Source organism: Microtus oregoni, unplaced genomic scaffold, assembly GCF_018167655.1.
Source record: "Microtus oregoni isolate MIOR12 unplaced genomic scaffold, Mior012 000035F_ref0000213, whole genome shotgun sequence".
NCBI lineage: Eukaryota > Metazoa > Chordata > Mammalia > Rodentia > Cricetidae > Microtus > Microtus oregoni.
Window position 1 is genome coordinate 25093417 of NW_024543094.1, and position 26353 is coordinate 25119769.

A 26353-nucleotide genomic window follows, 5' to 3' on the forward strand; every position below is an offset into this window, starting at 1 on the left:
TTAAGTGAGAAGTATTTAGGAATGGAACAATATAATATACTTGAAGTAGATTAACTATTTGTAACTTTTCCCTAGGCAAGTGCACTCACGCGTGCACACACACATACACATACACACATACACACAAAGAATACTGTAAAAATACATTGAGTTCATAAAGTTCATAAGAAGAGTAAATTTAGTACATGTGAGATGTGTTCCTATGTCTTGATAAAATATGGTTCTCATTTATTACCTGACAATTCATACCTCTTAAATGGATCAGTGAGAAAGTATTCAATTTAATATTGAACTTTGCCATCAAAGATGCAAATGGAAGAAGCATGTCTGGGAGGTAAAACGCAAAGTCAGACAGAACAAATACTTCGTGGTATCTTTTCCTTCTGTGCTTTAGGTGACTGGTATGTAAATTTAAAACACTACAGTATTGATTGATCAAGTATTCATAATATTAAGAATTACAAACATACAAGTAGCACAAAGCATGGTGTACCTCATCTGTCTTCACCAGTGTGTCAGGAAGCTTAGGCTTGAAGAAGTCTAGTAAAAGCTTTTCACTTAACTCAGAAAAAAAATTCATTCTTATTCTGGAACTATACAAAAATATACACTAAAATGAGTCATAAATTCAAAACTGATGCACTCTGTAAATAAGATGGCTCTAACTCCTTCCAGGAGTCCTGGGATTTATTTATATTATGCGTCACAAATGGAAGATAATTAGATGGAAGATGTGGTATTCAGGCTTTCTCATGGGAAGCCACAAAGTATGTGTAAGCAGTAACAGATCGAAAGGTCTACAGAAAACCTAACCTAGCAAAATGGATGCTTTTTTAGAAATACAGGCTATAGTTTTCAACTTTGCTATTTTAGTATTGTCATTTATTAGCACATGACAGCTTACAGATTATTTAATAATAATAATAAACAGACATTTACTCATTTTTTATATCATAGGGTCCTTTTGATTTGGATACATTAGATTTTCAAATACACTGTATGAACTTCATTGTTTATATCTGTAAGATGAAGTATCATAATAAACTTATTTATAACTTACAGGTTCAGAATTTCTAATATGTTTTTAAAAGTTGTGTTATGAACACTTATCATGACACCTGGCATTTAAATGTTTTCATTCTGTTATATATTATTATTGACTGTAGGTGTCATGTAATATAGCATATCTTTACATCCCATCTTTGCTGGTTGATATTTTATGTGAATAATTTTACAACTGAACAGTTATTATTATTTTGACAATGTAAAGAACAGTTATTGAGTACTAAACCTCTTCACAAGATAAATATACACAACATATATTAATATCAGAGTTTAGCACTCAAATGCCATGAATCACTGCACATTTTGAAGAGGGATATTTTATACTTACCATCATAATGATAAATATATAAACATATATTTAAAGTTTTCAACTGTGGCATGCCAGGATTGTTAATGCATTCAGAAAATGAGTCAATGTCATGTTTTCTGTAACACACATAAGAATTCATTGAAGTCGTTTTAATTTTACTCAAGCAATAGTATTTTAACATAGATGGATACATGGACACATTCGGCAAAAGAATGAAAAGAAAAAGGAGGGAGAGAGAGAATTTAAAAAGAAATTTCACATGAAAATCAATCACATTCTAATTTTTTATATCATAATAAATCATTACAAGAATCTTAAAAACTTTAAAGGTAGTAAGATCTACATAAATGTTGTAAATTTCAATACTTTGAAATCAAATGCTTTTAAATTTGTGCTGACATCTTCAGGGACTAAGCCAAAGTCAAGCAGAATATTGCCATGGACAAAGAAGAGCCATCAGGTCAGAGCTTGAAGGTCAAACAGGCAGCAAAAAATGCCAGCTGGGAAGAGATGAGAAACAGATGCTGTAGGAACTAATTAACATCTCACCTCATAGAGAGAGCACACTGCTAATATATGCATTCATTCCCATATTTTACTTTCTATGGAGAGTCAAATCAAAATGAACCTCAATTTTTTTATCTACTTTTTTAAGAAAGAAAACAAACTATCTGTTTTCATCATACATACCAATCCAAGTTCCCACTCCCTCCACTCCTCCCATTCTTTCCACATACCCTCCTACCCCACCCCCATCCAATCCTCAAAGAGGGTAAGGCACATTGCTTTGTGGAAGGTGCAAGGCCCTCCCTACTATATCTTGGCTGAGCAAGGTATCCATCCAAAAAGAATAGGTTCCCACAAATCCAGTACAAGCAGTAGGGATAAATCCTGGTGCCACTGCCAGTGGTCCCTCAGTCTGCCCCAGCCTTGCAACTGTCAACCACATTCAGAGGAACTGGTTTGGTTCTATGTGTGTTTCTTCCCAGTCCAGTTGGAGTTGGTGAGTTCCTATTAGCTTACGTAGACTGTTTCAGTGGGTGTATTTTTAAAGACTTTTCTTGTGATTATATAAAACATTGGCCTAAATATTTAAGTAGTGCTTAAAAGTTACAATATGGAAACTCGGAAGATGGTTAAGTTGGTAAAGTGCTTGCTGAGAAAGCACGAGAGCCTGTTTTTTGCTGTCCAAATCCCACAGAAAATCCAGGTGTGACAGTTTAGCCTTGTAAGCCCAGAGATCCAGAGATAGGAAAGTTAAGATTCACTGAAGCATGCTGGCCAGCTGTCCTTACCTAACTGATAAATGGCAGAACAAATGCAAGATCCTGCCTCAAAAAAGTAAGAAAGTCAGCTCCTGAGAAGCAACATCCGAGTGTGATCTTGACATGCACCACAGGAACACACAGACATACACACAGATACATACAGACACACACACACATACACATACACAAACACAAACACAGATATACACACACACAAAAACACACATACACACACTTTGCGGTATGATTTGGTCCTCTGAGTGTGGGTGACAGTTGTAGGGCAGGGACAGACTATGGGGTTGTTGTCAGTGAGACCAGAATTTATCCCTACTGCTTGTACTGGCTTTTAGAAACACATTCTCTTTGAAGGGATACCTTGCTCAGCCTAGGTAAAGTGGGGAGGGCCTTGGTCTTGCCTCAAAGCAATGTCCTGGGCTTTGTTGACTTCCCATGAAAAGCTTTACTATCCCTGAGGAGTGAATGGGAGGAGGAGAGGGAGTGAGAATTGGGATTGGTATGTAAAATGAGAATATATATATATATATATATATATATATATATATATATATACACACACACATATTTGTTTTTTTCGAGACAGGGTTTCTCTGTGGCTTTGGAGCCTGTCCTGGAACTAGCTCTGTAGACCAGGCTGGTCTTGAACTCACAGAGATCCACCTGCCACCACCGCCCGGCTGAAAATATATTTTTAAAATATAAACAAAAAACAAACAAACAGAAAAGAAACCTAAGACAGGAAAAAGAAAAGAAAAAAGTGCTGCAGAGTTTAAATTAACCCTTCCTGACATGTTCATTTTGATTAGCTCTTGTCTTTATTCTCTTTCATTCAAGTTCTGGAGGTTTGTACATTTGAAGAGAGAAACCTATGTAAATGGTACCAGCCAGAGCCTGCAAATTCACCCCATGACGCAAATACATTCAGGTGGGGACTCAGTAATGGGATCAGCATTCACCACGGGGAGGAAAACCACAGACCATCAGTAGATCACACAAAGTAAGTGCCTGCATATTCTCAAAGCATTTCCTAGGAAATATTGCTGGGACCCATCTTATCCTAGGTCAGTATAATTGTAGAGATTAATGTATTGTTGAAGAACAAGAGGTTTGCATATATTCTTTCACACTGCACTAGGGAGAAAAAAAAAAACCTTAAAAAAGCAAATGGGACTGGCAAGATGCCTCAGTGGGTAAACACTAATCATGAGGGCCTGGGTTCAGTCTCCAGAACACAAATGGTGGAAAGACCAGTTCCCACAAGCTGTGTGTGCTCTGACTTCCAAAGATACACCGTTTTATGCAAGCATCTATGTGCAGACATGCACATTCGCACACATAGAATCACGGACACACACACAAATGCACACAGTTAAAAGCAAAGAGTGATTCTGAGATCTCCATAGAATCTGGTCACAAGCAAACATTAAAGTAAAATTATGTAATATTTTAATTTCCCTTCTCTGTGAGAAGCAAGATTTTTTTAACCTTTTTTATTTGTTTGCTTATCTGTTTGATTTTGTCTCTGCCTGTGGTCTTAAATATTCTAGTCAAACACTTACATTATGAAAACTACTGCTAATTTTTTAAAGTATTGAGGCTGATGAGACATCTCACTCAGTAAGAGTGCTGAGGAAGGAGAGACAGGTAGAATTTTGTGACTCCCTGGCCAACCTGACAGGCCTACTTAGGAAGTTCAGGCTAGAGAAGATTCGTCTCAAAAATAAGGTAGATGATGTCCTGAGAAAGGAAACAGAGTTGACCTCTGGGTTCAACACACTTCTGCACACAGGCGCATGTATAACCTCACACATGCGCCTGTTCAAATACAAAATGTACATGTACTTGAACATACACATACATAAGACACACATGTGCACACATAAAATAAAATCTACTCATTGTTCTTCTCTTTGAATGTCTTCCACTGTTCTTGTATTCATCCATTTCTTTCTACATCTATCTGCATTTTCTTTTTCAAATAATTTCATTTTAACCCAATTTCTATTTATCTCCTCTTTCTCATTCTTTGTGTGTTTCATATACATATGAACACAGGCAAATTTCCAGACTTTCTTCATAGACCTATAAACATATTTTATCCAGTATTTGGTAAATCGTGTGATTAAATATTATCTACAACTTAATTTGAATTTTAATTTAGGGACTTTCCATAATTTATTAATCTCTACCCAGTTCTTGGACTTCCAATTAATTAATTTTTCTACAATGATGTTAGCTGTGTGTTGAATACTGTCTGAGAAACATTATTTTAATGGGGATTGAAAACGAAATAAAATGTGAATCTAGTTCTTATTGGGAAGACCTCAGTGAAAAAAAGATGTCAAGCATACCTCATTGACTCCAGACAAAGTGGAAATAGAAGGATTAGTAAATATGGGTGAGCTCTTTCTGCACGCAGGACAAATGAAACAGCACTGGCTGGTGATGAACAGAAAGAAGTCTCTCCCAGACAGACAGAGCAAGAGTAAACCAGACAGCAATGTAACCTTTTCTTTATTGTATTCACCTTTAGATCATTTATTCACTGTAATAGTTCTCATTTTTGGAACTGTATGACTATTTCATACCTTTGAAGGCAAACTTTTTGACTGGTATAGCAATAATCCTGTCTCTTGGCTTCCTTTTTCTTTTATATATTACATTTTACAAATTAATTTTAACTCTGCGACAACATGTACAAAGTAAGAACTATGAAAGAAAGTTGACAGTCCCATGATGGCAAAGACTTCTCATTTACAGTAACCCCAGCCCAACTTGTTGGAGAGACCTTAATTTATTTTAATATAGTATAATTTTTCATCTATGCTTTTATTAGCCACTGGTTAGTTCATATTTGTAAAATAGTATGTTTTCATAGTCTATAATCATGTCTTCATTTTTAAAAATATTAATTTTTCTTAACAAACGGAGACTGTGTTTCCTCAATTCTCCTGCTTCTCTTCCCCATCTTCCTGGTATGATTTCATTTGAATATGTTTTTTATGTGTTTCGTTTTATATGGGAGGTACAGGGTCTCACTTGTAGTTTGGGGCATTCTGAAATTTGCTGTAAAGACTAGGCTGATCACAAGTCACAGAAATCCACCTGCCTCTGATTCCTGAGTTCTAGAATTACAGGAGTGTACCCCATATCTGGTGATTGAATTTAATCATTATAGTTCAGCAATATTGTGTTTGATTGCAAGCTATGTCTGGATACAAAATGATTTATGAATTTTTTATTTACGTTGAAATTAATAATTGCCTTACCTTTTACTTTCTTAGAGTGTTTTAGCTAATCTACTTTTCTAAGTATATAACTCATCTTTCCAGCCCCTTTGTTTTCTAGAAAAGCTGTCACTGCAGCCCTTTGCCAGACTGTCATCTGAATTCCCTCTGATGTGCCACATAATTCTTCTTCTGGGCTCCATCTTCATCTACCACAGAAATACAAAATCTAGGCTCTTAACACTGAGACTTCTATCTCTGGCTAAGCCTGCACTTCCTATATTATCAGGCGTCTTTTTGTTTCTTTCCTGTTTGTGTATCTCTTTAAATATTAGGGATTTTTCACATATGATGACCCTTTGGGTATCTAGTAATGTTAAGGTGTAAAAAGTTAAAAGTTAACTAGAGAACTAAACCAGACTCTGACATGGAACTTTTAACTCTTAACTGATAAATTCATACATGCTAGTACATGTCTCCATGGTGATTTTTTAAGACATTTACTTTTCATCCTAGCCTTTGACTCCCATGTCTTATTGATAAATAGAATGATAGAGATTTAGTTAAAATTATATTTGGTGTCAGTAGCAGGAGGAGGATCCACCATCAATGTATACTTTCTAATTTTAAATGGTTAAATGTGACTTTCCCTAATGTTCTATTCCTCACATACTGTACTTAGTAAAAAAATAAAAACAACAGATTTTTCCCACCTTTAAATTATATAGTTATTCAATGTGTGTACAATTATTCTGGCTACTTTAAATCTGGGCCTTTATATAGCAGTCAGAACCTATCATACTATTTGAAATATTAATTTGACCTCGGAAGAAAGAGTCTTTACAATTTAAAAAGCAGAAGAGGAGTAAACGATTTGACTTAGGAAGCATATAAAATTTTTCAAATTCACCAATAATGATGAGCATATTTTTCTCTCCTAATGGGCCCTTTCCTGATATCTAGTTTCCATTATACTGTGTTGTTTTAAGCTTTCATTTTCTTGTTTTCTATGAAGCTTTCTCATTCATTGCCTCTTTATATTTCATCTTAATCATTATTTTCGTTGACCTTTTGCTGTGTCATTTGTTACTTCTTATCATTTATTTTGGTCTTTTTTTCTAGAGCCCAGTAGAAAACATCTGTGTTCTTTTATGCTCTACAAGTGTGTCTAGTATTCACAGTTCGCAAGCTCCCTCTTCTTCCTTTTCTCAGTCTGATTTCAGAGAACTCTTGCAGAACTCAATAGTGGGAACCGTGTTTATGTTTCAGTTTCTACAGTTAAGGCGGAAAGATCCCTTAGCATCTATGACTGCTGCTTCAAGAAAACATTCCTCCTCCCTGATCATATTGATCAAAGTGCTTTTAGATTCAAGGGAAGTCACCAAGTTAGCATCTTGACATTTTCTTTGGGTTAAAGTTTTCCTTTGTTTCCTGAGCTCTTTCATGGTTTTTCTTCCAGTAAATGATTTGTTTGCCTTCATTTGACTTAAATGATAACACCATAGCTGCCCGTAGTTTACAGAGTGGCACTCAACAATAATGTGTTGTCTTAATCACTTTCATTAGTTAGCAAGCAATGAATTGGAATGTCCATATACTAAATGGTGCTGGGTTGCTTCTGACTTAAAAGTCAGTGGAATATCCTAGAAACTTCTCTTGTATGTGTAAAGAGACGCTGTGAAGTTATGAAAGTAAATTTCTACAAAGTAAAATAAGGACTAGATTAGAGTTGTCCCTGGGAGTACAGTGTACATGAAATACGTCAATATATTCTATAAGGCATCAGCTGGTTTCTGTCTATCCTTACCCTCCCACTTCCAATAAGCTAGAAAATCCTGGAGGAATCCCAGGGACTACATTTCCCAATCTGTTGCATTGTTTTTCGACTGTCTGGCCCGCAGTAAGTCTCCACAAGGAGATAAAGCACAAAATTAAATTCATTTAAAATAAGAACACTTAACAGATGCGGTTAAATTTCTATACCCACATGATAATGAGCCTTGAAGAAGACAATGGCCTCAAGCCCACAACACTCCTGCATACATCTCTGCTTTTCTTCAGGCTCCATCCTCAGCCAAGGGAGGCTGTCTCCCCCATTCTATGCTGCATACATAGTAAGCTTCAAGCTCTGATTTTCAAATTTTGTTTTAATTGAAGGGAAGCTTTGCCCATTCAGAAAATGTGCCCCTTTCCCTCCTTCCTATAGCATGTGACTCTAGAAACACAAAGGCAGTTTTCAAAGCCATCATCTCTAAAGAATTTTCAAGACCTGTATTGAGAATTTAAATAAATTGTGCCAATTATCCTCCCTTACAACCCGCTCCCTAAACTCTACCCAAGGCAAAGATCACTTCTGGCTCAGTGCAGAAAAGATAATTTTAAGCCAAGTGCAAGAAGAAAAAGACATGCTCATATATTTCAAAATATTCTTCCACTTTAAACACTTAATGAGGCAATAAAAAGTCTTGATAATTCATGCTAGGAGAGGAATATATAGGGAATTTTCACCATGTATTGGAATCCTAGACAAGGTCTAGAAGTGAGTGCTTTTCAACATGAAAATAAAATGACAAGCTTAATAGATTGATATTTCAAAGTGAATTTTGCTTTTTAAAAATATACAGACAGTTTGTACATCTGAAATGAATTCTGTGATGTAAAATTACAGGTGCAGTCTTATTTTTCATTTGTTTTCAGTAGCATGTCACCATTTGATACAACTAGTTCATTTGTTTCGAATGCATTTGACAGTCATTGCTTTTTTAAGACTAAGCATAAAAAACAGGAAGTTGATGAGGGCACTCATCCTGCATACAGCTTAACAGCTGGCAAGATGCCTCCCAAGACTGCACAAGGTAGAAAGAAAGGACTATTTTAGCTATAATTCAACAAAGTAATGAAATGAAAAATTGACTTAAATCACCTGAAATTTGCCTATTTTCTTTAAATTGGGGTTAGGTAAAATCTCATTTTCCTCTTAAAGTATGAAAAAAGAGAACATTGGGAAGAAAAGTTATCTTCTTATTTTTGAAAGGGTGAAATAATGTGGTGAGGAGGAGGAGGAAGAGGAGGAGAACAGCAAGAACAAGGGAAAGCAAAGGCAGAAGAAGAATAGGAGAGGGACATGGGGAAGAGGAGGGAGTGGCGACAGGCAATATGGCATGAATCTGTACATTTAATTCTTTAGAAACTACCAGGGACTTTGTCTGGAACCTTTATCATCAGATGAATTTGTTTAGAAATTACTATTAGTTTAATAGTGGAGCATGACACTGCGCCTATGCAGGACTTGACTGTCACCTCATTCCATGGAGTGTGAACATGCTTGGAATGCTGTGGATTTGAAGGCAGTGTGGAATGATTTCTCCCAGCTTGTGATTTCCTCTGATCTCAGAACCCTGCTCTCGGACCCACACAATCAACGTAGTCAGTCAGTCTGTTAGCTCAGGGGGTGTTACTGTAATATATATATACATATATAAAATAACACATATATGTTATATATTATACATAATATATATGTTATATATTATATAATATATAACATATATATTATATAACATATATATAACATATATATTGTGTGTGTATATATTATATATGTCAGTTCATGGCTAAGCACTGGAGGTATTATACTCATTTTTATATCATATAGTATTCTTTCCAAATCTGCTTTGCCTTATTAAATGCACGTCACATGCTTGAATAAACTAAACAAAATGAATAGAAATTTTATTTAGAATTTTTTATGAAACTTTTCATGAGCATGGGCTCATGGTCATAGGTAAAATTAAGTTCTTCATGCTTCGTTATAGAGAATGATGTTTGATAAAAGCAAAAATAACTATGCTTTCCAGGTTGGTGATTTTTAAATATGCTCCAGAAACCATAGAGAAATTTCTGAAATTGTCAAGGACTTTAAAATAAAAGTATGTATTTTCATACATATTAATATAGTTTATGTGTATGTAAAATATTGCTATTTATAATTTTGCAGATATATACATTAAAATAGATGAAACACATGCACACATGTATATCCACATATATATCAGATTATACTTAAGTATAGATTTTGAAGCATTTTTATCAACATTTAGAAGAATGGTAAAATATCAGTCTTTAGAAATAGTATTACAGCAAAAAAAGGTATAAATATTCCAAGTGTGAATTGACCGTAGTGATTTTTGAACTGTTTGATACTTGTTGGCAAGTAGCATTCCTGCTAATTACTGAAGGACTGAATGAGAAGTCAAGCTACACTTTTAAAACAGTAGGGAATAAATGCCTTTCTGTTCGACTGTCCTGAGGTTACATTCTTGTCCTATGGTTTTCATTGCTGTGAAGAGACACCATAACCATGACAACTCTTATAGAGAAAACATATAACTGAAAGCCAAACCAGCATACCTCCGAGATATGTGCACATTCATGTGTATCACAAGTCCATGCCTAAAGTCTAGGACACAGAATAATCTTAAATGCCCATCAACAGATGATGGCCTAAAGAAAATGTGGTATACATTTTTTTTTTGGCTAGAGCAAAGAATGAAGTCATGTCTTTTGCATAAAAATTGTTGTAACCAGAGATTGTCATATTAAATAAGGCAAGCCAGACTCAAAAGGTTGAGCAGTTATTGTTTTCTTGCTGATATGAATAAATATTTATTCATATAAAACCAAAAAGAAAATAAGGACTATCTGTTAAGAAGGGACAAGAGATGTTTGCGGCAAAGTACGTTAGATGCATGTATGGAACCACAAAATTTAAGACAATTGTTTTGTAACTTTATTATATACCAATAAAGGAAAAATTATGTATCAATTTTTGTTATCAATGAAAGCTATGAGTTATTAAAGGTAGACACACAACAAAGCATACTTTGTTACCTGCAGTGTCCTCTAGTGCATTTAGGCAAAAGATAGCAAGGGGCACGCACCGTCCATGACACCCTACACACACAGTGGACCTACAGTAGATACATTTTTTTCAGAACAGGTCTTTCAAAGAAACATAAAGAAACCATAAGCCTAAACAAGATGACCCGTGGGAGTTCTGAGCAGGAAAATTCACTGTTTTGAGTAACTCACGGATTTGTCATCATGTTTGGAAAATAACATTGGTGCTATCTACAAATTATTCATATAATTAAAATCTTATCTCAAAAACAGAATTAAGTTGAATCTATGTTTTTAATACTGGGGAAATGGTTTTCTACTATATCTGTTCAACCATATTGACTACATGATGTGAATATATTTACTTCTTTTCAAAAAATTACATATTAAAAATAAATTTTGATTTTTGAATGGAACTGAAATTGTTTAAAATTCAATTTTAGTGAATATTCAAATAGGGCAAATTTTCTGGTAACAGAACAATTCTATACATCTTCTTTTTAACATATTCTTAAACCTTTATCTTATTTAGTAAATATGCTAGCAAATCTCCCTCTCAGTATATAATTTCCTGCCCAGGGGTCGTGCAGCTTAATCTCCTGATTTTAGAGTTTTGCGGAAACTTGAACAGATTATTATAGTACCTAACTAAGTTATGTTCTCATCAGCAGTGTGTTAAGTTCTTTACCATCAAACCCGTTATCCTAATCCTTATCCATGTTTGTTTTCTGTATGACAGCCTTTCTGAGTGGAATATCAATGTAGTTTAGTTTTGAATTTCCCTAATGGCTAATTCAAATTACTCAGAACAATGCCGTGAATAATATCATATGATAACATTTTGGACTGTTTTCTCTTATGTATTTGTGAGTTTATATGTTGAGGACCAGAGATGCACATGCTATAGTACACGTATAGTGTTCAGAGAAAAACCTGTGGGAGTTGGTTTTCTCATTGGGTAAAGGGGATTGAACCCAGGACATCGAACTTGGCAGGAGCTCCTTTCCCAACTGAGTCATCTCATAAGTCCTTCCTTGTTTACAGTTTCCTTTTTTTTTTTTTGGTTTTCTGAGACAGGGTCTTTGTTTACAATTTTTTAATTGTCATATTAATGAAATAATAATTGCCTTTTAGCAATTCATTTATATATAAGAAACATAATAAAATGGCATCTACTATCATCTACCACCATTACCTAAGCACTGTACATGTATGTACATGTGTCTTTAATATTTTGTAACTATTACTTTTAATAAACTTTTAATTTCACACATAATCTTGAATGAATAATTTACTAATACTTTCTTGAGTCACTAGTATTCACTCAAATGACTATGCCATAACTCAATAAATCATACCTATACTATCTTATTGATGAGTAGCCTTGGAGATTTTAACCTGCTTCATTGCATAATATATAACTTTATCCAGATAAACATGTCATAATATAAACTGAGAGAGTAAAAAAAAAAGAGTTGCACTTTTATACTAATAGCAATTGTTTAAATTTTAGTACTTTTGGTTTATAAATACTTATGTTATCCCCTGCTCTTTTCCCAAGAGCAAGAACAGTGCTTACTTTTCTATCTTAATGCAAATACTGTGACTCTAATATTTTCTATATTTTCCAAATTTATTTGATTGTGCTTTTTCATTTCTGACAATAGAGATATCCAACCTTTTGTCTTTATGCTTTGTCTAGTTCTCTGTTCTTTATTTCTTATTTGCGTTCTGTGCTCTATTTCAAATTCAAAGGAGACAAATGGCTTCTCTTCCATTTTTCAGACTTTATGTTTTGTTTACTTATTTTTGTATTTATAAAACTATATGTGTATTTATTTTTATTTGTATGCATGTATGTTTGAGAGACAGTATTTCATGTTTATCAGAATAACCTCAATCTTTCTGTGCAGTGAGGCTGACCTTGAATTCCTGATCCACTTACCTGTACTTCCAAAGTTCTGGGATTACAGGCTTGTTCCACCATTCCTGGTTCTAGCCTTCTTATTGTAGAGTTTAAGTTAGAATTCTGCTAATGAGAGACTCTTGGAACGTGAGGTTTGTGTTTTCAGCTATCTTGTTGCCTAAAAGATTACAGCAAGGTGAGGAGAGCTTCATTTACCGATAGTATCCACAGCTGACAGGGGGCAAGCTTTAGTAGGTACTTGAGGCATATTTAGGACTATGAATACAGCACTCGATTGGGAACCCTGAAATGGCTCATAAATTTCCTTATTTTTTTGCTTGTTTTTTGTTATTGTTCAATATGAGACCATGTTTTGACATCATTATGGTAGAAATCTCAACAATTGCATCAGTAAAGTCCGTTTCAGGTCTATCTGATGAGAAATTGACTTTTTCAGGTACTGAATTTTATCCAGAAGCAGGAGGGCTGTGTCTAAGATCCTGGCAAATAATGCCCTGCTGCTTGTACTATACACTTTACAACCAATGTACTGACTTACATTTAACCATAATAGGAAGGGTCTCAAAAGAGAGATTCACAAGAAAGAATACCTTCTTTCTTACATGAAAAGCTGAAAGCTATCATTGCAGGGAAAAAAGTAATTGTAACTCTTGTTTCTGATGCTAGCACCACCAGAAACGATATGATGACAGTAGAATATAGGGGAAAAATAATAGAGGCAGGTGATGTCTAAGCAAAGCTAACATGAAAAGTCCCCCAAATATTACAGCTCAAAGACACTTGTTTGTCTAAGAATTAAGATAGATGGATAGAGTTAAATTGTAAGTGATAATAGGGAGCTTGCTTTTGGCTGTAATCTGCATACAGAGATGAAATGATATACTGTAATCTTTAGAGGAAGTTTGAAGTACAGTATGGAGGAGAGGTAGCAATTCATGTGGCACAATGTAGATTAATATAAATGGTTTAATTTTTTAGTGTTTTTATTGAGCTATATATTTTCTCTACTCCACTCCCCTTCCCAATTAGAGGAAGATGTATGACTTCTGCCTTACCTTTTTTGGGTTGGTTTGATCAGTTGTCATCTTGGCTTGCTGTCCCACTGCAGTTTACATTCAACATCTTATATAAGCTTGCTTTAATGGGCACATTCTTTACTTGTCCTTGTTTGTTTGGTTTTAGTTTTCATGAGAACCTTCATACAAACATTAGTTATCTGTTTTATGTTTCTAATAACCAGGGATCACCATTTAAGTGGGTTTTCAAAATGATGCCGTTTTAAAATAAACTCATCATGCTGCATTTAAGCTTCTCTGTTGACTCAGAGGAATTAAAGTATATTGAAGAAAAGTTAACAGTACAGTACACACAAAGCCCAGTAGATACACTGTGAGCTTTCATAGGTGAGAATGCATGTCTGCTTCCTCCTACAGTTGTGTATTCAGTCAAATAGGAGCTGCGAAGAACAATGCACTTTCTCCGTGGTACAACTCTGTGTGAATGTGATGATTGTGTTTTGAATAGTAAAGAGATATTTATCCACAGGATGATGTAGTTTAATGAAAACATCTACATATCTCTGGCATTAGGAACATAAATTGTTCCTGAGAGTTATATGGTATTCAAATTAAACCATAAACCAGGAGTAAGAGTAGTTTGCACTTAGTAATGCTATCTGGTACAGTGCCGTTCTCCTAAGTGTTACATTAATCTTAGAGAATCTATCTTCCCTAGTCATAATGAAGTGCAAAATAAAGTATTCTGTTCTCCACCTCCCCACTCTCTCTCAGGGAGTTTCCAGGGATGATATCACACAGAAGTTGTGCTCTTCAAATTCTCCTTGATATCCATAAAAAGCTCTCTTATGTCAGTTATCCAATGGGACAGATAAGACTTAAGTCAGTTTATTTGAAACATTGTATTTTCTTCTGCTTTAAAAACTAAATGACCAAATGATAGAAGGTGGAGGTTAGTGATATATATTAACTTGTATTCTATATCCAAAGACAAGTTTATCTTCATGGACTAACACTGTAACATTTATTAAAATATTTTACAAACAGAGATTATATTGAGTACTTTTGTAAAATAAGAAGGCAGTCCTCCCAAACCTGGTGGTCCAGAGCTATAATCCCAGCTACTGAGAAGTCTAAGGTAGGGTGACATAAATTCAATACCTACCTAGGCTACAGTCTAAATTCATGGCCAGTCCATTTAACTTCATGAGACCCAGTCTTTAAAAAAAATAAGAGGCGATCTGAAAATCTCTCTTTCATGTCTTTTAATAAGTTGAAAAGGCTTCTTTCCAAGGTTTTTGTTTGGAATCCTAAGTTTTGTATTTCTAGTTTTACTTCAGTTTGTGTTTTCTTTTCTTTCTTTTTTTTTTTTTTTGTTTGTTTGAGACAGGGGTTCTCTGTATTTTTGGAACCTGTTCTGGAACTAGCTCTTGTAGATCAGGCTGGTTGTAAACTCACAAAGATATGCCTGCCTCTGCCTCCCAAATGCTGGGATTAAAGGTATGCACCATCACCCCCTGGCAGTTTGTGTTTTCTTTAGTGATTTTATATCTACTTTCATGTCATGAAATTCTTTCCATGTTTCCCATTGTTTCTTAGTTTTTCATTAAGGCATTTTATACCCTTCTTTAGGCCCTTGAACATATTTATAATTGGTATTCTTTAGCCCTTCTTTTTGCTCAGTTAAATTGCATTTCTCAGCACTAATTACAAAAAGGCTACTAGATTCTGAAGGAGGCAAATAGTCTTTGCAGTTTGTGTCTTTGATTTTTTGTGTTGGGATCTAGGCATCTGGAGTTAACGATAATTGGGGTGTTTCTTGGTGTTGATATCCCACATGCTCTTTTCTTAGTTGAGTGGATGATCTGTTATGCTCTTTGATTCTGATTTGTTTTTAGGGGGTAGGATCCATTATATATCCAATGAGGGCCTAAAGCTTGAGAGATCCTCCCTTTCTTGGTCTCTGAGATTGGGACCATCAAACCCAACTTTGTAGTGGTTCTTACCTATGCTGTAGAGTTACTTATAGACTTAGTTAAAACACCACGAAATTTCTTATTAAATAGGTCTGAGTTGGACCATGGGATTCACATTTTGCACAGCAGGTGAGCTTTCTACTAGGGGAGATGGGATTGATGTTTTAAGAAAGAATTTCTTGCATGAAATTCTTTATTTACATCATTCTCAACCCTTTTTCCTTTCCAAACCAACTCCTCTCATTTCGCTCATACCTTCTCCACACCTAAAACTATTTACTGCTACTCATATGTACATGAGTTTTTGGGTTGAAAATTGGAACTGCATAACTAATACTATTTTTAACTGCATTCTAAATATCTATCCCCATATCCAGAGATTGTAGTAGGAGCTGCAGGTTGCATTCCTGCCACCCCAGCTCCTGGTCACCTGGCTAGCTTATGCCCCAAAATAACAACACACAAACTGTATTCATATAAACACTGCTTGGCCCATTTCTATCTAGCCTCTTCTGGCTAACTCTCATATCTTTCTTTAACCCATATCTAATCATCTAAGTAGCACCAGTCTTACCAGGAAAGATTCAGAATGTCTGACCTGGCTGCTTGCTCCATTGCGTCTGGCTCTGAGAGGAGCTGCATGATTTCTGAGCTCACTTTCTCTTCCTCCCAGCATTCTGTTCTGTTTACTCCACCTATCTAAATTCTGCCCTATCAGATGGGCCAAGGCAGTTTCTTTATTAGCCAATGACATCCCTCCATTCTTGTTGTCTTTATGAATATGTAAGAAATCCTTTTATGAATATGTGATACTTTTACTAAGCAATGTGTTTGTTTTTGTGATTACTAATTCATGTTTCTTGTAGTGCTTTTCTTTTCCACTAATATGGAAAGATTAGAGCCAAACCATTATTACTATCATTATTATTATTACTCTTTAGTGTACAAAGTAATTAGTTTCATTATGGCACTTTATATGACACATAGATTTATATATCACCTATCTATCTATGAAATATAAGTTCTCATATTTGCATATAAGTTTGGATGTAGATTTTATATGTCGGAGAAAACATTATTATGCAATTTGAATAGCACTTGTCTATTCTTTCCCCACCTGATTATGTTTTCTCTTTACCATAATAGCCCACTAGTATTTCTATGTTTACTACTTATGAAATGTAAGTTCTCATATTTACATATATAGTTGGATGTAGATTTGATATGTGGGAGAAAACATACTTTTTGTCAATATTTTTTCCTCCATTAATTTTTTTTTGGTTTTTCTCTCAACCTGCCTTTAAGTTGACTCTTTTCCTCACATTTCCCCTAAGTCTCACTTCTACTTTAATGTCTTTTTCTATACAATATCTCTCTCCATATTTGCAAATGTGCATATGTATATGTGTATATACAGACAGATGTGGATGTGTATTCTTCATTTGAGAGAAAGCATGATATTAGCTTTTCCAACTCAAGTTTATTTAATGAGACTTATGATCTTTGGTTCCATCTATCTTCTGTAAAAAGAAAATTTTATTTTTCTTTTTTTTTTTTTGATGATTTTTTTTTTTTTTTTTTTTGGTTTTTCGAGACAGGGTTTCTCTTTGGCTTTGGAGCCTGTCCTGGAACTAGCTCTGTAGACCAGGCTGGTCTCGAACTCACAGAGATCCGCCTGCCTCTGCCTCCCGAGTGCTGGGATTAAAGGCATGCGCCACCATCGCCCGGCGAAAATTTTATTTTTCATTGCAACTAAATCTCAATTCCCTCTCTCTCTCTCTCTCTCTCTCTCTCTCTCTCTCTCTCTCTCTCTGTATGTGTGTGCATGTCACATTATTTTCCACTCATCTGCTGATGAACATCTAGGTTGTAGAACAAAATTTTTATTCTAATAACAATAATATTTTCAACTCTTGACTTCCCATAGTATCTATGCCTATTTTTCTTAGTTGTCACTAAACAGAGTATTTGTACATATTTGCTTAAGTACATCACATATACAAAATATGTGCTTTATAAACTCATATGTAGATTTAATGGATACAGAAGAACAATGATACACAAAGAGAGAAAATGTAAGAAAAATAATTTTTGAGCCAGTGAAAATGGGTTGCGTAAATTTTTTCTAGGCAACATTAAAGTGGTTTTTGTATCAGAATAGAGAAATAATGAAGTATCTTATAAACTATATACATATGACAAGTATTTTTGTTCGTATCTCTTAGCTTCTGATACTAGAGATTATATTTGCAAATAACATTATAATTTGAGAATAAAGTGAGATTTAAATATTATTAATAAAAATAAAATGACCCAATTAGTGATTTTATTAAAAACACACTAAATTGTGAGCCTTATTTTAATTGGGATAGTTTATTATTTATGCATAATTGTTTTTATTTTATGCAATAATCACAATTTTCTCATTATAATTATTCATCTTAGAATAATTAGAGTTATTAAAATTCTACAATTATCATATTACAACAGGGAGTTTATATAAATGATATTTTTCTTATGTACTAACAATATTTAGACATTTTATTTGTGGCCCAATAATAAAAGTGATCTAGTCTGTGGAATGATAAAATTTGTGGCCAAAAATCTGGATTTTGATGGCTGTGTTCTTACTAATAAGTTTTAAAATATTTTTTAGGCTGTGTGTTGTATCACGTGCCTTCATTTTTGACACTTTAAATGCAGAAGCAGACAGATATTTATAAGTTGCCTACATAGCACGTGTCAGGCCAGTTAGAGCTATATAGTAAAAGAAACTGTCTCAAAAGAAATAAAAGATTGTGTTTTAACTCTTTATATTCTGTTTGAGCATTGTTACTACATAAATAGACTTATATCATACCAAGTATATTTATAAAATTTATAGTCTTCAAATATTGTTTTTGAAAACAATAAACGTTATTTAATAACTACATTTTATATACTAATTCATGGAAATAACTTAAAAAAATAACCAAATTATAGAAACTCACATTTAGATATCACAAATAAAACCTTAGATACCATTTTAGCAGACTAACAAGAACTAAAGAACTAAAACGGATACAAATGTTCATTAAGCAAAGGTTAGACGCTCGATAGTTAACAAAGCAAAGGAGATTTATGGCAGGCTGAACTTTGGAGCTGACTGTAAGTAGCTGTAAAAAATTTTACTTATCAAACAGAAAGTGATATTTATAGCAGCGAGAGGAATGACAAATGATAGTTATCATGTGTGAAAGTGAAATAAGAGCAAGTGCTTAGGAAGGAAAGAGACTCAGTGTCTGGGTTTCTGGAAGAGAAGCTACTGAAATCAGAATAAAGATTGCACCAAAAGGGTATCTCTTACATGAGAGCTGATAAAGTCAAGAATGAAAAGCAAAAATACCTGTAAGACAAATAGGTATCAAAGAGGGACGGAGGGAGGGAGGGAGGGAGGGAGGGAGACACGGAAGAAGGGATGGAGTGAAGAGGAGGGAGAGAGAGGGGGATATTATTAGGTTTTAGGAAGCTTTTGATGTTACCTAGATAATGTTGAAAGCACTCAAAGAGAAGCAGGACTGGTAGCTTAGTGTATAATGCTTTTAGAGTTAGGCAGACAAGAAAAGAGGCTCAAAATGAAATTGTCTTGGTGGAGAATACAAAATGTCCCGGGAGCATGCATCAGTGAGAGGCTGAGATGATGGTGAACAGCAAGTCAACCAGAGACCAGCCTCATCCAATTCACTGCACGTTTGAATGTTATGTCTTATTGTTTGGCTTTTTGCTGGTCAGAGTCAAATATTTATCTTTTTAAATAAGTTACCCATGTTGGGTGTAATGCTAAATTCTATATTTCGCAAAACTACTCTCAAAATTTCAGGCAAAACAGAGATTATTTTCAAACAAATGAAACAATTTGTTATCTAAAACTCCTGCTAAAGAAAATTTTTTTAAAAACAGAAAATTTAGATAGAAGTAAGGGTTGTGTTAGTGCTTGAATTGCTGACAGATAGGTAACATGAATGAATAAAAGTAAACACTGACTATATGCAATAATCTTTTCGGATTTAAAGTATGTGATTTTTATTTTTAAATGTTCTAAATTAGTAACAAAAATACTAACAAAATGGAAATCTTTGTAAAACACATCATATTCTAAATCTGTTTGATAACAGTGGCAGAAAATTTTAAATGAAGCTCACACCTCTATAACACAATGTAATGCTTGTAACAGATTAGGTGTGGTGACAAAAGCTCTTTCTTCCAATTTCTTGCCCATTCCTACCCATGTTCTTTTAGTTCAACTTGATAACCAATAACCATGTTTCTCAACTGAAAATAACAGCAAACCAGCGAAACAAAACACAGAAGAAAAAACCTGTATTAGCATGGTGGACACTGATAGGAAAGGAGGCTTGGATCTTCTCTGACATGTCATAGAATCACGACTATATTAGCATGCAGAGAAGTTCTGTTGGAGTAGAAATAAATGAAGTAAATACCATAGTAAGAATGGTAATCAAAACTCAAAACTTGGGTATTACAAGAAATCCACGGATGCCTGGGAAGAAAACTTACTTATTAAAGGATGGAATAGGGAGCACACACACCGACACACGGGAAGTGACACAGTTGCCTCTTCATCCACCATGGAAGAGTGAAGAAAGCTCCTGACCAGGTCAAGGAATGATGCATCAGAAGCCTTCCACATCAAAACAACAGGCATGTGACCCCCAGACCTCAGTTCTCCTCTGGCCATAGTCACATATCAGAGAAACCATACCATGACAAGTTACCTCCAAATGTTATTGGCTAAACGAATGAAACTCTCACATTTAGGTCATTGGAAAGAAGACTAGGCATGATAGGGAACCTCCTTTAGCTAGTGACCTTTAAGAGGCTGTACCAGTTTGGGGCATGACTTTTTGGGTACCCAGAGAAAACAGCAGGCCCACCCAGCTCGCGCTCTCTCTCTCTCTCTCTCTCTCTCTCTCTCTCTCTCTCTCTCTCTCTCTCTCTGTTCCCCCACAACACACCTTGAGGTTGGACTTCCCATTCCTGTTCCAGAAGTCTTTTCCCTTACAATAAAGAATAATCTTGAAATCTCTTTGAGTTAGATGGGATTATTTGACTCACTCCCTCCCCCGCCTTTAATGTGTTCAGCTTCATAGGTAGGTCTTTGAAAAGACTTCCTGAGAAGGAGAAACAATGAAGGTGTTACAAGAGGGAGATTATCACTTACAACCTTACAAACATCAGGAGCTCAGGATAATATCTTTATTAACTAATGGTATTCACAGCATACAGAGGGAAATCCCACATCAAAATCTGACCTGATTGAGGCAATTCCCCAATCAAGGCTTTCCTTTAGATGACACTGGTCAAATTTTGTCAACGTGGTTGACTAAATCCACGTGAAAAAAAAAGCTTGGAAAAGAATTCTAGACACAGAAAAACAAGGTTTAGGTGCATTTTTTTTCAACTGGAAGCTTGCTGCAGCTCCTTTAAGAGAAGTTTTGCTGACTTCACAGCAGCAGAAAAAAGCTGTATGACTTTGAAATGCTGGCTTTCTGGGCTGTTCTGCCAACAAAATCTCTGGCTCTTTCAGGAGAGTGAACATTTAAATGGGGCTTGTAAACAATGTATTACAAACTTTTAATGGCTCAACATAGACCCACAGCATACTTGGAGATGGGTAAATGTATACGGCTTGCAAAGCAGTGAACAGGACTTCCACCATGTTGGACTATGTAGAATAAGCAGAAAGACCCAAATATATCCTAGCAATGCTGCAGCTTAGATTCTTAAGAAGTGCTTAGCAGAGACCCACATGGGAGCACCGGACAGAAATCTCAAGGTCCAAATCAGGAGCAGAAGGAGACGGAGCACGAGCAAGGAACTCAGAACCACGAGGGGTGCACCCACACACTGAGACAATGGGGGTGTTCTATCGGGAATTAAGCAAGGCCAGCTGGCCTAGGTCTGAAAAAGCATGGGATAAATCCGGACTAGCTGAACATAGCGGACAATGAGAACTACTGAGAACTCAAGAACAATCGCAGTGGGTTTTTGATCCTACTGCACGTATTGGCTTTGTGGGAGCCTAGGCAGTTTGGATGCTCACATTACGAGACCTGGATAGAGGTGGGCAGTCCTTGGGCTTCCCACAGGTCAGGGAATCCTGATTGCTCTTTGAGCAGATGAGGGAGGGGGACTTGATCGGGGGAGGGGGAGGGAAATGGGAAGTGGTTGCGGGGAGGAGGCAGAAATCCTTAATAAATAAATAAATTAAAAAAAATAAAAAGTACTTCTGCTCAGAAAATAATTACAGATATTCAATAAAGACAAATTCAGATGGAAAAGACCTCTAAATGGGTCACAGTGTTGATTAAATGTATCTAGGCTTAAAAGAGAGAAGAAAAAAATATAGATAGTTGTAAAAGGAAGTAAGAAAACCCAAAGTCTTTAAAGGGACAGAGTATAGACAAACATGGATTAAAGGGGTAAAGATAACAAAATAAATATTAAAAAGTAATAAAGTAAAAACGAGCCATGTAAAGATGAAATACATACAGAGAGTCTGGATTATGTATATTATTGTGTTTTCTTTGAATTTTTTGATTGTGAAGGAGCTAAGTACAGAGAGACATTTCATTGTATGAACTGTTAAGTTAAACCAACATATATAATTATATATATATATATATATATATATATCTTAAAGATATCTTGATTTCAAAATATGACTCTAAGGATATGTTGCTTTGGAAAAGAGGTTCTTCTTTTGTTTCCACAGAGGATGAGAACTTGTGGATTGTTTCAAGACTAATATGGTTTGATACACCAAGACCCCCTTAAAGGTCACTGTAAACAGCCCCACCCCCAATTACTTCACCCAGCTGCTGACTGAGATGAACCTAGCACACATGATACAGCATGAAAGACTAAATTAGCAGCACCCACAAACAGCAGGAAGTAGTCTATAGAACTAGGCCCATTTTCCCAAATATTGTCAATAAATATTTGTTTATATTTAAAGAGTGATATGCTATGAAGATGGATACTTTGTATTGGTATGGATCTTGGTTTATTGATGCAAATTTAAGTTCAATTCTGTGATATGTATATTTCTGCTCTTGATTAAAGTATTGTGTGTGCCACTCATTTAAAAATGTAATGTATAATTAAGAAATATAGGTTAATAGATAATCATCTATAATAGTCAAGCTTGTAGTCATGTTAGTTAGATTTTCTAGATGTACAGAGATGTATTTCAGATAAAATAGGGATTCTTCAAATCTTTCAAAGACTACAGAATATGCCATTTAAAGTGTATTAAAAATTTAGGACTTTTCATGACATTAAGACACATCTGCTCCTAGCAGCACCAAGCTACTTCAGAGGATGATGAGCATTTAAGAGGTTCCTTATGGAGTTTTCTAGCCATTTGGGCAAGAAACTGCTTTTGCCTGGACTGCTTTATGGTATGTTGCATAAACCGGACATGCAGGACCCACAGAGAAATGAGTGTTGAGCTTGCCTAAAGGTGAGACTGTCCTTCAGGATCCCTAACCTGAAGTTAGGAAAGAGTCTGCCAAACATTCTTCATGACATAGAAAAAAGTGACTGACAAACTGCCAATATAGGCAGGCTGTCTTTGAAATTTCCTACTTCTTGGAAAAGTCTGCTGGATACTATAGGGCAGTAGGGTTAATATGGATGCCCCAATGATACAGAAGAACTTTGGGTGACTGTCCAGTCAATGAGATGTTGTGGAAGTTGCTTACAATGTACTTCCTGTTTACTTAAGTAATATTATAACCTTCTGAAATCTTTGATAAAGTTGAAAAATATGTACTTATAATTATAGTTTTTCTTAGTTATGATAAAAGATAAAATAGATATAAATATTGTAACTGTAATTCTTACTTGATACCTGTTTTTCATATGCAAATTTACTATGTTAAAATTAAAACCTTCCTTTTAATTTAAACAGAAAAGGGAAGGTGATGTGGGATTCCTCTCTGTATTCTGTGAATACCACTGGTTAATAAAGAAACTGTCTTGAGCCCCTGATAGGGTAGAACAGAGCTATATAGGGAAATCTAAACTGAATGCTGGGAGAAAGAAGGGTGGAATGGGAGAGAAGCCACATAGCCCCACTGGAGATAGTCACTGGACCTTTTCCCAGTAAGCCACAGCCTTGTGGCGATACACAGATAAATAGAATTGGGTTAAATTAAGATGTAAGAGTTAGAAGATAAGAAGCTAGAGCTAATGGGCCAATCAGTGATTTAAATAATATGGTTTGTGTGTGATTATTTTGGGTCTGAGCTGCTGAGCAGCCGAGAAATGAGCAAGCGGCCTCCGTCCAACAAGATTTGCATGTGCTTTAACTATTAATTGATGTAGAAAGGCCCAGCTTGCTCTGGCTCTGGCCACTATCATATCTAGGCATATGGTCCTGTGACATATAAGAAAAAAAGCTAGTCTATGGAGTTTATAATAGAATCTACCTCAGACAGCTGAGCAATGTATTTCAGTACTTGCCATACAATGAACACATTTAATGTGCAAGAACCCAGCACCGGTGATATCAATGTCTTTTTAACCTAGACAGTACAGTAATGTACTGTACATTACATGTACAGTACATGGATATTATAAGAGTGATTACTCGTGATGGTAGTATCTATTTTTACTCATTTAGGTTTCTATGGTTTCAGTTTTCCTGGCTATTCAAGATTTAAATAAATTGGATGGAAAATTTTAGAAACCGGTTATTTGTAAGTTTTAAATATGTGTCATTGTGAGAAGTGGATAGCTTCAGGCCACATCTGGGTCATGAGTCATTCCATCATTGAGATTAAACTCACTGAATGCTCTCTGCCTGGTAGTCGTCTTGACTACCAAGCTGACTGGCCAAATAACAAATACCGCTTGTGTTTAAGCAGTCCTTTTGTTCTTACCTGCCTTGTTCTCACTAGCTAGTGTAGCTAATTCCTGTACTGAGCTTACAAACTAAAGGTTATACATATACATAAGGCAAGTGTGAAATCCAGCTTGTCATCTGCCATGTCAAGTATCTCCTCGGAATCTTACAAAGTATGAATTACTGTGTAAACTTTGGAAGCAGCACTATTCATAGCTGCGGAAATATTGAACTCTCATGTGAAGAAATAGGTTTTCATCTGTATTCTGTTAATGTTTAATTAAGAGGGATCCTCGATAATTGCTTCTGTCCAAATCTAACACCTGCCTATAGCCTGTGCTCTGATTCCAGTGGAGCATAATTTCTATGTGCCATTCAACAGTCGCGAGGGGGAATATAGCAGACATGTAAAAGCAGTCTGAACACAGCTAGTAGCTATAACTCTTTAAGTGAGGAGATGGGAAAAATTAATGGAAATTTTACACATTCTCTCAGAAAATACAGTTTCACTGATTCATTAATAACTAGTGGAATGCATCAGGCATTGCTGTGGCAGGTGAAAATTTCTTAGGAGAACCAACTTAGTAATAGTTTTTGCTGAAAAGTAAATGACACAATATTTATATAAATGGATCATTAGAATAATTTGTTGGGTCTTAAGGTACAGTTTTAACTAATATTGACAGTTTTATGCTGGGAAGAAAAATATTTATTGGACAAATAATTGGATTTAAAATGCAAAAAACTGAATTAGAATTTGTTCATTGCTCTACTCTTAAGTTCAGGTTGTTCATGTAAGAAATAGACATATTTTACCTCATTTCTGTGTGAGTGGGATGACTAAAAGCACACACATTGTTTATTACAATTACTGGTAAATTGTACTTTGTCTATATTCTCATTTTTACACAGAATTACTTCTGATTGATTTTGAACATCAAAGACATTCAGCCACAACTCAATAAATGTCAGTATCATGTTTGCAGAATGCACTTTACATATTTCACTTTCAACTGGCCATAGCTAGTATGCCAGATGATTCCATGATTTGCTAAAACTACAGTTAAGAAAAGACTGGAGCATAATTAGCATGTGACAGACTTAGGAGATGTGGCTGCTAGTTTCTTTGTGTGTTCCTTGTTTGTTCGTTCAGACAGGGTCTTTCTGTATAGTTCTTTCTTTTCTTGTCTGTAGTAAAATAAAATCCTCCTCTTTCCCACCCTCTAGCTACATCTCTCAGTTGTTTTTTTTAAAGCCATCTTTCTATGTCAAAATGTAGCTTATGTCATTTTTTTCTACCTTCATGAGGGCCATACTTCTTTTAATAATTTTTTATCGGGAAGCTTGCTAGTAAATTATTCTGTTTAAGGTAATGTGAGTATGTGTCCCCTTCTTCCTTAATTTTGAAAGCTATAGGACATTCTTGTTTTCTCTGTTTAAAACACTTTGAACATGTTATTCTGATGTCTTTCATGGTTTTAGATGAGACATTTATTTTTATTCCTCTTGATTTTCTCTGCTCCTTTTTTTGTCTATGTACAAGGTTTTTTCTTCATCTTCGCTGGACCATGCTGTATACATGCTGTTAACCTAATCTAATGTTTACCTTTTTGTCATGAAAATTGGAAGGTTTTAGTCATAGCTATTCAGATATTTTTTCTACTCTTTTTTCCATCTTTTACAATTCTAATTACTTCAGTCTTGGTGTTCCTTGTGTCTTTTATGTCTCTGAGTTG

General features: G+C 35.1%; 1 protein-coding gene across 1 annotated transcript in view; it reads left to right on the forward strand.

Annotated features, from left to right (window-relative positions):
* Positions 1-26353, forward strand: part of Malrd1 (MAM and LDL receptor class A domain containing 1) — a 616720-nt gene that overhangs the window by 213577 nt on the left and 376790 nt on the right. Inside the window, exon 20 of the mRNA XM_041630809.1 lies at positions 3496-3658. Within this exon, the coding sequence (XP_041486743.1) occupies positions 3496-3658 (163 nt within the window). The remainder of the gene's footprint in view (positions 1-3495; positions 3659-26353) is intronic.